This window comes from Calcarisporiella thermophila (genome assembly GCF_041956535.1).
Source record: "Calcarisporiella thermophila strain CBS 279.70 unplaced genomic scaffold VTP21scaffold_5, whole genome shotgun sequence".
Lineage (NCBI taxonomy): Eukaryota > Fungi > Calcarisporiellomycota > Calcarisporiellomycetes > Calcarisporiellales > Calcarisporiellaceae > Calcarisporiella > Calcarisporiella thermophila.
The window spans coordinates 319,778-334,644 of NW_027192195.1; the positions used below are offsets into that span (position 1 = coordinate 319,778).

The 14,867-nt window shown below is 41.8% G+C and overlaps 1 protein-coding gene across 1 annotated transcript; it reads left to right on the forward strand.

Annotated features, from left to right (window-relative positions):
* Nucleotides 1-436: 436 nt before the first annotated feature.
* Nucleotides 437-14,215, forward strand: VTP21DRAFT_9225 (uncharacterized protein; the record flags this gene model as incomplete). Its single annotated transcript, XM_069400159.1, has 11 exons — nt 437-579; nt 646-1,569; nt 1,629-3,237; nt 3,321-3,565; nt 3,629-5,242; nt 5,344-7,927; nt 8,004-8,248; nt 8,315-9,928; nt 10,029-11,048; nt 11,114-12,408; nt 12,471-14,215. The coding sequence occupies 11 exons, from the start codon at nt 437-439 to the stop codon at nt 14,213-14,215; spliced, it is 13,038 nt and encodes a 4,345-aa protein (XP_069254113.1).
* Nucleotides 14,216-14,867: the final 652 nt, after the last annotated feature.

The window sequence follows — 14,867 nt, forward strand, 5'->3', positions numbered from 1 at the left end:
TAATTACTACCTTCTCCGTTCGAAATTATGTGAATTTGCGATATATCCTTTCATGATAGGTTAGATCTTATATGTAGGATGTTATCAGGAGGTAATGTGTAACCAAGCGCAGATGCATGTCCGCTCTCGAAATAATTATTTAAAGTTTTACGATTGATTTGATTATTATATAACGCCGACGTTACTATACTCATCTTTGCACCCCTTATTAAAGCATGAAATATCAGTATTTGACGAGAAAAAAAACTTTCACATACGAGTGTAATCCTTATTATTGAAAATGACTATTGACGCGGTTATTTGTAACAAGAAAGCAAGGGAATTCTGGATGAAAGCTCTCAAGGGCCAAGTTCCCTTCGCTCCAAAAGTGATGCAAAGGAATTGCCATCTGAATTCTCAAGCTCATTCCGTTCTACAGCACCAATTGTCAATTACCATGAGTGAATTTGACAATGCCTGCATCAATAAAGGAATGTCGAAGCCAGTTCTTATTCAAGTTGTCTGGGCTTTATTATTGTCTCAATACTTTAAGGAAAATCAATCGACGTTTGCTTTTGTAAGTGACGATGAGATTGAAGGGTAAGGTTCATTGACAGGATTATCAATCTAAAATCATGATTATGCTAACTTTCTTCTGTCCACTAGTAGCTACATGACGTATTCGACCAGGATAATTCGCCCTAACGTTGACATGAATCAGAAAATAACTACTATGATGAAGGAATTGCAAACTTTTCACCAGATATCAGCCCCATTTGCGAATATCGGATTCCAGGGAATCAAGAGATGCTTAGGAGTGACTGACGATGCGGTGCTATTTCGTACATTGATTGAATTTCGTTCGCTCGATTCTATTTGGCCCGATTATAGTGCGGCGGAGTTGGAAAATGTTCAGATGTTAATTATACACGAGGGAAACTCGATTAAGATCAAATTTGATAACTCTCACCGCTCGATTAAGGATGTTAAGAATATGTTTTCCCACTTTGATTACTTACTGAAACAAATTTTGTTGGATGATCCGTATAATCCGAGCTTGATATCCGAATTTCGCGTGCAAGAACCATATCAGTGGGCACTCTTTCAAGAATTCTGTAAGGGCGAATTTAGGCCAATTCCATTTGAATGCCTTCATCATGGCTTTGAGGCAATGGCTCAGCTCCAGCCAGAAGCTATTGCTGTTGAGAAAGGCAATAAAACCATCAGCTATAAGGACCTGGATGAGCGTGCCAATATGCTTGCTCACGCTCTACGTCGACGAGGAGTCACTCCTGGAGTATGTGTTGGTCTTGTGATCTCACGATCCATTGAGATGGTAATCGGGATCCTTGCTATCCTTAAGGCTGGTGGTGCCTATGTTCCTATTGATGCAGCATTCCCTTGCGAACGGATTGCTTCCATCTTGGATGATGTGGCCAGCCCTGTGTTGTTAACGACAACAATTGATCAAAAGGCTGTTCCCTTAGAGTACTACGAAGAGGTTATGCTCATTGATGGGCAAGATTGTTCATCGGGAGATACTCTCAAACCAGAGGAATTAGCCAGAGGAGACGATTTGGCATACATTATGTACGTCTATTCTAATTTGATTTTTTTTTCTCTTTCATTGCTAATGCTTATTATAATAGATTCACCTCGGGTACAACGGGCAAGCCAAAGGGGGTCATGCTTGCCCACAAGGGCGTTGCCAGCAATATCATGATGCATCCTATTACATCTCTCCTAGGCCCCGGGACTCGCGTCGGTCAGTTTTCAGCAATAGCATTCGATTCATCAGTGGCAGACATATTTTCGACGCTATCAAAGGGAGCCACCCTCGTCCTACAAGGAGCGGATTTCTTTGCCACAGTTGCAAGCGTAGATGTCGTCACTCTGACCCCGACGGGACTCCAACACCTACACCCCAATGATTATAGGAATATTAAAGTTATTAACGCGATTGGTGAAGCTTGTCCCAACAGTCTAGTTGATCGATGGGGCGACAAGGTTAAATTCTACACAGATTATGGGCCAACGGAAGCTTCAATTTATTGCACATGTTCGGAGCCGCTTCGACCAGGAATGACAGCAACAATGGGGAAAATACTTCCCAATATGCGGGCTTATATCCTAGACAATAATCGTAGACCACTTCCGATCGGGGCTAAAGGACAGCTATACATTGGCGGCATTGGGGTTGCATTGGGTTACCTCAATCAGCCTGAGTTAACTTCCGAAAAGTTTGTAGAGGATCCGTTTGGATTGCCTGGAAGCAGGATGTATGCGTCTGGCGATTTTGCTCGCTGGTTACCTACGGGTCATCTTGAGTTTTGTGGCAGAAAGGATGATCAAATCAAATTGAGTGGTTATCGAATTGAGTTGGAAGAAATTGCTAGAGCAATCAACCAGTATTCATCGGTTGAGTTAGCAGCAGTATTAGTCAATGAAAACAGACTCATAGGTTATGTTACCCCCTCCAGTGTGGAGGTAGAATCCCTTCGCAGCTGGCTATTTAGTATATTCCCAGATTATATGGTACCAACAGCAATCGTACCATTGGAGTCATTTCCTATGACAGCTAATGGAAAGATAGACAAAGCGGTATTAAAACAGACACCGCTTCAACAGAGTCGCAAGGAAAGGCTTGCTCCGGTTACCGATAAAGAGAAGCTTATAGTCAAGTTAATGGCATCAGTTCTTAATGTCGATGAGGGTTCGATTGACCTCAACGCATCTTTCTTTGCACTCGGCGGCGATTCCATCTCAACCATCTCTTTGGTGTCTGCATTCCGAAGAAACGGTTTACACATCAATGTGGCGCAGATATTCAAGGCACCTACTCCAGTTAGACTGGCTGCCGCTGCTCAAGAAAGACAGGATAAACCCGTACAGAGCTCAGATACCGTGGTAGGGAATCTCCCACTTACACCGATACAACGATGGTTCCTCGATTCAAACAGAGCCAACCTCAACCATTACAACCAAGGATGGGTTCTTACTCCACGAGAATTTATTGATTTCAAAAACTTCAAACAGGCCATTGTTTTACTTGTGGCCCACCATGATATGCTCAGGGCACGCTATTCCAAATATGACGGTGGCGAATGGGAGCAGTCAATTGTAGACGTTAACTCGTGCCGGGCTAATGTTCGATTGCTTACTTGCAAAGATGAGCAAGATTTCCAGAATAATATCAAGGCAATGGCTTCATCATTAAATATAGAGGAGGGAATAATGCACTGCGCTGCATTGATCAATGTAAATGTTCGCTTGCATATTTCTATAAAATTTGAAATTTCGTAGCTATGGCTAATAATCATTTTATAATTTCCAACCTGTAGCTTGGTGACGAGCAAAGAATTTATTTCACCATCCATCATCTCGCTGTTGATCTCGTGGCTTGGAGAATTCTTTTGGAGGATCTTGAGTTGTTACTTAAGGGAGGGAAACTAGAAGAAAAGACTACCTCGTTCAGAGATTGGGCTATATCTCTGAAACAACAGGCATTATTATTTGATCCTTCACCGTGGAAGCGGTACATAAATACAACTGAAATGGATATGCTAATAAAGGGCGATAGTGTCGAGTAAGATGGCAATAATTGTAGTTGTGAATGCAATCGTTTTTAACATTATCTTAATTTGTTTAGAGCTACTTGCACCGGAAACCAGCTTCTGATAAATAAGATCAATTTCAAAGCGTCCAGGCTGTTGGATGAGGCAAACAAAGCATATAGAACCAGTACACAAGATTTGATCCTTGTAGCTCTTCTACAAAGCTTCCATATGATTACCGGGGAATCGAATCTATCACTCTTTCTTGAGGGTCATGGCCGCGAGCCTTGGAAGAGTGAACTAGATGTCTCACGGACAGTAGGATGGTTCACCACGGTATACCCTGTCGCTCTGTCCATTGCAGATAAAGAGCCTCTTAGCATTTTAATCGAGAAGGTTAAGGGCACTCTTCGAGCAGTTCCTGACAACGGCCTCTCCTATGGTGCTATCAAATACCTCGCACCATCCACTGAGGCGACGGACCCAATCAAGAGACACAAAATGACCCCGATAACCTTCAACTATTTCGGGCACTTCCACAATTTTGAAAAGACGGCTGCATTTTTTCGTCCTGACGAACGCTATATTGGCGATGATAGCGCAGACGACGAAATTTTCACTGAAATAGAGATGAATTGCTACTTTGATGTTAACGGGTGTCTACAACTGAACATTGAATTCAATTCTTCTTTATTCCAGTTCGAGATCCTGTCCTCATGGGGATCGAAATGGGCCGAGACAATGGAAAGGATTATTGACCACTGCTGTGACTCCAATATTCCAGGCGGTTTCATAGCATCAGATTTCACTCTTCTATCAGATCCGGCATTAGTTTCAGAGTTTGAAAAGGAGCATTTACCGGCGCTACGGCTCAAGCCTCGTGACGTGGAAGACATCTACCCCACAACACCCTTACAGGCGAGTTTCATCTCTGCGCTTGCTCGGGATCCTCAAGCATATGTGGTGCAATCGGTGTATGAAATCGAAGGAGATTTTGATATCTCCTTGCTGAAGGCAGCCTGGACCCATGTTGCCTCTGCTAATGCTATCTTGCGAACTGCATTTGTCTCCACACATGAAGGCATTTTCCAGGTTGTGCTCAAATCTCCCCCAGATGTGTTTGAAGAAACATTGGAGTGGAGTGAAGGAGAGGTAGAGGAGCTCCAAGCTGGCTACTTAATGACGGATCGTCGCCGCGGTTTTCGATTAGATAATATTACGTTTGCAAGGATAACAGTAGTCCATATCAAAGATACTAATCGCTACCGACTCTTTTGGACCTTGCATCATTCTATAATTGATGCATGGTCTGAGTCGATATTAATCAGTGATATATTGAAAGCATATTCAAATGGATGTGTTGATTCTCGGCCATCATTCAAGGAACACGTGGAAACAGTACTTTCAATCAACTTAGATGAAGCCAAAGAGTATTGGAAGTCGGTGTTTGCAGGAGCAAATGTACCCGATAAATTGGATATTTTAGACTCCATAACCAATTCAGAGCAAAGTGGGCCTATTACAAAGTCATATAGCCTGGATGTCCCAGTCGATGCAATTATGAGATACTGCAAACTCTCCGGTGTAACTATGTCCAACTTCCTTCAAGCAATATGGGCAATTGTTCTGAGACATTATACTCGATGTGATGATGTGATCTTTGGATGCGTTGTGATGGGGCGTGATGAAAGAGTGTATGATGTTACAAGGTACGTTCAAATTTTTTTAACTGCACCTGTAATTCCTATGATAACACCTAGAAATACTAATACTAATTGAATTGTATATATAAATATAATAATATTTATAGAATAATCGGTGCGTTTATAAATACTATACCAACTCGGATTATGATGAAGGATTCGATGACTATAGCCGAGCTTCTAAAAGCAGTGCAAGACTACAATGTGGCTTCGCTTCCTTACAACCATGTTCCTCTTACCGATATCAAGCGATGGACAGACCTACCTTGGACTCGGGAGATGTTCACGTCTCTCTTTTCATATCAGAACATTAGTTCTCAACTAGATACCGTCAAAAATGTGCCAAGTGGACTTAAAATGACTGAGATCGAGCAATTCGAGGCCACTGAATATCCTATTGCTCTTACGATTAGCTCGACGGAACACTCTCTGTTTGCTGACGCTTTAATCAACACTGCATTGATTGGACATGGAGCTGTGGATAGGATGATATCTAAATTCAACGAAGTTTTGCTGATTCTACTTAATGCTTCTCCCGAGCGCCTTCCAACTCTACGTGAGCTTGACTCACTATCATCTGAAGATAGCTCATTTATCGCGGAAATAAGCCATGGAAAGCAAGCCCCGCTTTTGTATCCCTGCTTGCACCATGGCTTCGAACATAATGCTGCGATACAAGCTAATACCCTAGCTGTGGAGGAGCCACAAGGAAGGAGTATTACATATGGTGAGCTGGATGCTCGCGCTAATGGTCTTGCACATATCCTTCGTGACCAAGGTGTGGCTCCAGGACACAGCGTTGGACTAGTAATCAAGCGTTCGATTGAGATGATTGTTGGAATCCTCGCAATTCTCAAGGCTGGTGGAGCTTATGTGCCGATAGACGCCGCTTTACCGAAGAACCGTATCGACTATATGTTAAAAGACTCGTCATGTACTGTTATAGTGGCAACCCAAGCGGATTTCTTATCTGTACACATGCATGAGAACTATGGAGTCGTCATTATTGACGAGTTCATGCAATCATTCCCGGAGCGCAGGTCCAAACCGGTAGAGCTGTCATCCAGTTCGGATAATGCATACGTGGTGTACACATCTGGTACAACTGGTAAGCCAAAAGGAGTATCAATCAGTCATGGAGGTGCAATGAATTGCATTCAAGAGCTTCTTCAGAAAAATGGTTCAGGCCCGGGAGTATATCAATCACAATTCATGGGGATAGGTTTTGATGGTGCGGTTGCAGAAATATTTACCTGCTTTACTCACGGTGGAACCTTAGTTCTTCGCTCAGATAGTGATCTATTTGAATCGCTGAGGAACGTCGAGGCGTTATTTATAACACCGACTGGTCTTCAACATCTGAAGCTCGAGCATGTTCCCAAATTAAGAGTTATGACTGTTGGAGCCGAGGCAGTTCCTCAATCTCTGGTAGACGTGTGGACACAGCACGTCGAGCTGTTTAATGTATATGGCCCAACCGAGACAAGTATAATATCCAGTATGCAGAAGCTTAATGCAAATGAGAGAATTGGTGTTGGCCGACCTTTCAATAATGCTTCATATTATGTTCTTGACCAAGCTCTTAAAATGGTTCCATTGGGCGTCGCTGGTCAACTTTATATCGCAGGTGCTGGGGTATCAAAAGGCTATATCAATGAGCAGAAGTTGACCTCAGTAAGTTTTATCGACAATCCCTTCGTTCCAGGAACATTGATGTACAGGACTGGTGATATGGCGCGTTGGAATATGCAAGGCAATTTGGAAATCATAGGACGAGTTGATGATCAAGTGAAAGTTAAGGGATATCGAGTAGAGCTTAGTGAAGTTGCGACTGCCATAAATTCACTCAAAGGGGTAGAAGCAGCCGTTGCCATAGTCAAGGATAATACACTGTATGGTTTTGTTACGCCTTTCATTAAGAATGTCGATGCGATTCATGACTCTTTATTCGATTTACTGCCTGGATACATGGTGCCAGCTAAAATTGTGGCATTGGACAAGTTCCCTCAGACATGCAATGGAAAGGTCGATAAGTCTAAGCTAATGGATATGTTACTTCAGCCTGCAATGGATAAGCAGCTCCCTGTTACCGATAAACAAAAACTAGTTATCGATTTGATGGCATCAGTTCTCGACATCGATGTGAGCCAGATCAATCTCAATACATCATTCTTCGCCCTCGGAGGTGATTCCATCTCGGCAATTGCTCTGGTATCTGCATTCCGGAGACACGGTCTAATCATCAGTGTAGCACAGATTTTCAAGGCACCTACTCCTGCTAGAATGGTAGCAGTTGCTCAAGAGAGGCGCGATAAACTAACATACAGCTTGGATTCTGATGGAAGAGACCTCCAATTAACCCCCATCCAATGCTGGCTCCTTGGTACAATGAGACATGACCCCAACCATTTCAACCGAGGATGGGTCCTTACTCCACGAGTCTATATTGATTCTGATAAGTTTATCCAATCCATTGCTTCCCTTGTTGCCCACCACGATATGCTCCGAGCTCGCTACAGAAAAAATGATAGTGGAGAGTGGAAACAGACAATTGTAGAGAACAGCTTGTGCAAGAGTAACATTAGAATACTTACTTGCAAGGATGAACAAGAGTTACAGGATAATATCAAGGCAATTGCTACATCATTGGATATCGAGAAAGGGATCATGTATTGTGCAACCCTACTAAATGTAAGTATCGCTTTGCATAATCTAATCTCTATTGATGTCTGATCATTATATATATTTTGCATCTTCAATTGACAAGGTGGGTAATGCGCAAAGAATATATTTCACAGCCCACCCCCTTGTTGTAGACAATGTCTCGTGGGAAAATATTCTCAGAGACCTTGAACAACTGTTGAAAGGAGGGAAACTACGGGAAAGGACTTCATCTTTTCAGGAATGGGTCATTTCACAGGAACATCAGACTTCGATATTTGATTCTACTCTCTGGGAGAAATACTTCAACACAGCAAGCATGAACGTTCTTTTTATGGAGAACGGCATTGAGTAAGTAATTTACATTGGCTCTCTAAAGCCTCATCATAATGCTAATGCACTTCTAAATATTAAAAGAATCGCAAGTAGTAATAACCAGCAAATTGTAAACAAACTCAGTGCTACTGTATCATCACTTCTTGATGCAGCAAACGAAGCATATAGTACAGACATTCAGGATTTGATCCTTGTTGCACTTCTTCTTAGCCTCCATGAGATAACCGGGGCAACAGATTTATCATTTATGATTATCGCCAATTCGCGTGAGTTTATACAAAACCATCTAGATTTGTCGCGAACAGTTGGGTGTTTCACCAATATTTACCCAGTCACATTGTCGACATCTCCTGCAGCTTCTCTTAGCACCGTGATTAAAGGAGTTAAAAGCACTCTACGGAAAATTCCTAAAGAGAGATTCTCACACGGTGCCATCAAATATCTTGCGCCATCTTTCGAAGCAACAAAATCCATCAAGGACCACAGCATTTCACCAATAGCCTTCAGCTATCACAGACGTTTCCAATTTTTCGAAAAATCTGACTCTTTTTTCACTCCTGATATCAAAGTTGATGCCTGTGAAATTCCTGAGGATGAGATTTTCAATGGGATTAAAATCAGGTGCTCGTTTGATGCTAGCGGATGTTTACAGCTGAGCTTTGTATTCAATGCCTCGTTGTTCCATACCGACATACTATCCTCCTGGGGATCAAAATGGACCGAAACGATGGAGAGGATTGTAGAACACTGCTCTAATCCCAATACGCCGGGCGGCTTCATTGATTTGGATTTCTCGCTACTCTCAGATCACGCACTTATATCGGAGATTGAAACTAAGCATTTACCAGCATTGAAACTTCTGCCCCGTGATATTGAAGACATCTACCCAGCTACCCCCTTGCAAACGAGCTTCATCTCTGATCTCATTCGAGATGCTTCATCAAATGTGGTACAATTGGCATATAAGGTTGAAGGAATATTCAATGAAAACCGTCTGAGATATGCTTGGTATAAGGTTGCAATGGCAAACACTATCCTTCGTACTGCCTTTGTCTCAACACAAGCAGGTGTTTTTCAGCTCCTGCTTAAGACTCCTCCAAAAGTATTTGAAAATTCTCTGACATGGTACCCAGAAGAAGCAGACGAACTTCAAAAGGAGTTCCTGGCAGCCGACCGCCATCGTGGCTTTAATTTGGAAGATATCTCCTTTGCTAGGATTACAATTGTTCATATCGAAGGAACTAATTGTTATCGACTCTTCTGGATCATGCATCACTCTATCATAGATGGATGGTCTATTTCACTTCTACTTGATGATATGTTGAAGGCATATCGTAATGTCGAAGTGGAGGCTCGACCTCCATTCAAGAATCACGTTGAGGCAATTTTATCTGCTGACGTTGAGAATGCTAAAGAATACTGGAGATCTGTGTTTGAGGGTGCAACTCTGCCAGAGCCTCTTAAGCTGACTGATGGCAATACTGATCCCGAAACCGCTGAGCCAATCACTCGGGCGTATGACTTGGGGATTACGCTGAATGAACTTCACGCCTATTGCAAGGATATCGGAGTGACTCCTTCCAACTTCCTTCGATCTCTTTGGGCCGTCATTCTTCGGCACTATACCCGATGTGAGGATGTAACCTTTGGATGTGTAACCATTGGTCGGGATGAAAGCGTTGAGGGCATTACTAGGTATGTTGGATTTCGTATTTGAATAGAAGTGTTGGTCTACATTTTTTGGTTATAAATTTGATTGCAAATTTTTCTAACAATCGTTATCAATGCGTTATAGAATGATAGGAGCGCTGATCAATACCATCCCGATTCGAGTCGTGTTGAAAGATTCGATGACTTTCAACGAGCTCCTCCAAGCAGTACAAGATTTCCATGTCATTTCTCATCCCCACAGCCACGTTGCACTTAGCGATATTAGACGTTGGACTGGTCTTCCTTGGACACAGAAGATGTTCCCAACCATATTCTCTTTTCTCAATTTTGGGCTACCACAATCATTTATTGGAGGGATAGAAGTTGGCTTTAGAATGACTGAAATTGAAGATCTCGAAGAGAACAATGTACGCTCAACCCAAAACCAACATAAGCAATACAGTGGGATTGACTACCCATTGATTATCACAATTGATGCTGCAGGAGACAATATCAAGGCAATTTTAACTTTCAACCCTAGCATGGTTGGGATCAAAGTATTAAATAGGATGATGGCTAAATACCAGGATATTATACGAATGACCTTGTGCCATTCAACGGAAACCCCACAATTATTGGTTGACCTAGATCGGCTAAACAATAATGAAGAATCAGATCTTCAAAAATTTAGCGTTGGGGAAAATTATACCGTTCCATTTGAATGCTTACACCACGGCTTTGAAGAAATGGCACAGCACTATCCAGAAGCTATTGCTGTCGAAGATGACGATAGAGCTATTAGTTACTTGAACCTCGATAAACGCGCTAATATAATTGCTCGCACTCTGCGACAACAAGGAGTCATTCCTGGAGTAACCGTTGGTCTTGTGATCTCGCGTTCCATTGAGATGATAATTGGGATCCTAGGTATCCTAAAGGCTGGTGGTGTCTACGTGCCAATCGATGCAGCATTTCCTTGCAAACGCATTGCATCCATCTTAGAACATGCATCCTGCTCGGTCTGTTTGACAACGACAAAAGACAAGAATGCAATTCCTCCAGAGTATTCACATAGGATCATATTCATCGATGGACAAAATTGGTTATCTGAGGATGCCAGCAAACCTGTAGAATTAACGAAAGGAGAGGATCTTGCATACATTATGTAAGTGAAATGTTATGTTCTTACTGTATATATTTTTACACTATGGCTGACATATTTAAATATAGCTTCACGTCGGGTACAACAGGTAGATCGAAGGGGGTCATGATTCGTCATAATGGTGTGATTAGCAATATCATGGTACACCCTATTACTTCACTCCTTGGTCCTGGAACTCGAGTCGGTCAGTTTACAGCAATAGCATTTGACTCTGCTGTTGCAGACATATTTTCAACTCTGTCCACTGGGGCCACACTTGTTCTTCAAGGATCAGATTTCTTTACCACATTAGCAAATGTGGATGTGGCAACTTTGACTCCGACTGGACTACAGCACTTGGATCCAAACGACTATAGAAACATTAAGATTGTTAACGCGATCGGAGAAACTTGTCCTTCCAGTTTGGTTGATCGTTGGGGAGATAGGGTCAAATTCTTCTCAGATTATGGTCCCACCGAGATATCTATTTATTGTTCTTGCTCAGACCCACTTCGTCCAGGCACGCCAGTTACTATGGGGAAAGTACTACCAAATATGAGAGTATACGTATTAGATAATTATCTTAAACCAGTTCCCATTGGAGTCAAAGGACAAATATATGTTGGTGGTATTGGGGTTGCACTGGGATACCTTAACCTGCCTGAACTCACCTCGGAGAAATTCCTTGAAGATCCATATGGACCATCCGGGAGTAGGATGTATGCCACTGATGATTATGCTCGTTGGCTACCCACTGGAGAGTTGGAATTCTGCGGCCGAAAAGACGATCATGTTAAACTGAGAGGATACCGTGTCGAACTCCAAGAGATTATGATTGCAATGAATCAGTACCCATCAGTTGAAAACTCGGTGGCAATAACTAAAGATAATGGTATCTTTGGCTTTGTTACTCCTATACACACTGACACCAACACTCTACGAGAATTTTTGTTCGATATTCTGCCCGAATATATGGTCCCCAGTACTATCATTGCATTAGAACAATTTCCGACTACTGCAAATGGTAAAATAGACAAGTCCAAACTTTGTGAAATAGTAGCACAGCGAACAGATACACCACGACATCCGATCACCGAAAACCATAAATTAAATGAGGTCAATAAGCTTCTCTTACGGCACCCGCATATTTGTGATATCGTAAGTACCGTTTATCACAACGTGCATCAAGAAGAAACAATAGTAGCCTACTTTGTTCCTGAAACCAACGCGTGTATCGATGGTTTATTTTTCTCGACGAAATGTGAGCACGGAAAAGAAACCGAATTTCTATTGGAGAGTGGATGCGAAGATAGCGTACATTTATTTACTACGGTATTCAAAAAATACTTAAAGTCAAATCTGCCAAATCATCCTATTCCCTCTGGTGAGTTAAATACTTTGTCCTGAGTATGATTCGATTTAATTATATTTTAACCTTATATCTAGTGTTTATACCTCTGAAGAAGATACCGCTTACTCCTCAAGGGAAAATTGACCAAGATGCACTTCCCCTCCCTGATACTTTGTCCCCTATTTCAGTGTCAATTGTTCCTGCAATTCAAGAAATGTCACTGACAGAGCAGATCATCCACGATATTTGGGTTCACCTGCTTCCAAATCCTCCCAGACCATATATATCTCCAGACCTAAATTTCTTTGATTTAGGAGGGGATTCGATCCTTGCGACCCGATTAATCCTAGAACTAAGAAAGTCACACTTCAAAAATGCGCCCCTGAATTTAATACTTCGTGAACCAACTATATCTGGAATGGCAAAAAAGCTAGAGAAACTAAATGATGCTGGCTCTGGATGTGTGGAAAATGGAAGTAAAGCCATCGCCGCTGCAACAACTTCAATAGACGAAGGATTTAGTGACCATCTGGCCAGAAATAGACCATTTACTGCGGAATATGACTATGCATCTGAAATACCTGCCTTGATTAAAAGATATTTGCCAACATGTATCCCATTCCCTGAATCAGAAAAATCGTACGGGAAGACCTATTTTCTTACCGGAGTAACAGGCTTTCTTGGTATTTTCATTTTAGAAACACTTCTCAAGCTGGACCCTTCAAGTCGCGTCATATGCCTTGTGCGCTCTAAAACTCGAGAGGCTGCCATGGAACGTATAATTCAGGCGGCACAATCGCACCTAGTCTGGGAAAAAGAAGAATTCACTGCGCGTGTTGAAGCCGTGTGTGGAGATCTAGGATCAAAAAAACTCGGTCTTTCAGACACAGAGTGGCAACACCTTTCACGAGATGTTGATGCAATAGTACACAATGGTGCACTCGTCCATTGGGCTTATACATATAACCAACTTTATCCTGCGAATGTTGAGGGAACAATGTGGTGCCTAAAGCTTGCTCTGACTTGCCGAACAAAAACATTTACCTTTGTAAGCTCAACATCAATGCTTGACACTGAATTTTATATGCAGCTCAGCGAAGAAATTATTAAAAGAGGTGGGCGCGGAATTAGTGAGAAAGACGATTTGGAGGGAAGCCGAGTGGGTTTAAAGAGTGGCTATGGTCAAACAAAATGGGTTGCTGAAAAACTAATTATGGAAGCTTGTGCTCGTGGAATGCCCGCAGCAATAGTAAGACCAGGCTATGTACTTGGAAATTCGAAGACCGGAGTCTGCAATACCGACAACTTTATCTGGCGTCTAGTAAAAGGTTGCGTAGAGCTGGGTGCTGTACCAGATATACCAGAAGCAGTAAATATGTGCCCGGTTGACTATGTGGTAAAATGTATCGCGAAAGTCGCCATACGACCTGCACACGAGTTTAAACCGGATGAAGTAGTATTTCAAGTTACTCACCCAGCGCCATCGTTTACATTCAATGATCTTTTTGACTTTCTTCCTCTCTACGGATATGAGGTAGAACAGCATGACTATGATAAGTGGCGTAATATACTCTTGGAATATACCTTGCGATCAAAGGAAAATGCTTTGTTCCCTTTGTTACCGGTATTACTCGATGAATCTCGTTCAGCTAACAAATCTCCTGAGATCGACAACACCAATACATACCGACTTCTTCAAGGGGAAAATTCGCCTCGGATGACCGTAGACCTTGTGGGATTATATTTGGCCTATATGGTGAGAATAGGATATATGTCAAAGCCCAGTAAAAGCGGTCTTAAATGCCTTCCAGAATTACCAGAGATATATACATTGATGTAATTGGCTATATTATATTTAACGAAGGGGTGGAAATTCAATATTGTCAAGTGTCTTGATATACATATTATATTTGTCTTCTATGGTATTCATTTTGCCTACATTTTTCAATTTGGAGCAAAAGATAAATGACAATAGAATGACAACTATACGAATAACTAGATTTCTTGTTAATATATCTCTCACGCATTTGAAATTTTTAACCCTATAAAAGTCATTGTGAGAAAAATATGCATTAGATGTGTGCTTTAACCACTAGGGAGATTTCCGACGTATTTGGGATAAGCGACGACACTTTTTATAAATATTGTAGTCAGTAAGCACCCCGTTCTTCCATACCAAAAACAGGGCGACCATTCATTCTCACCGAGGGAGAAGAAAAAGACCTTGTTCGAAAGTTCAAACCTGGCATGTATGAGGATGTGGTCGGTGGTCTACGAAGATTCAAAGAGGTGTGCAACATATTCTTGTCTGGAATAGAAAAAGTTTTCAAGTGTGATAAGTGCACTACTAAAGATGCGAGAATGACCTTATTATATAAAGTGCATCAGTTGGTCGAGCGAGATCAAGAATTAAGTTAGGTAAAAAGAAATACTATTACATAATTCCCAGAGATTAAACGCGGAATTATCATTTCCAAAGATTAATCAAAATG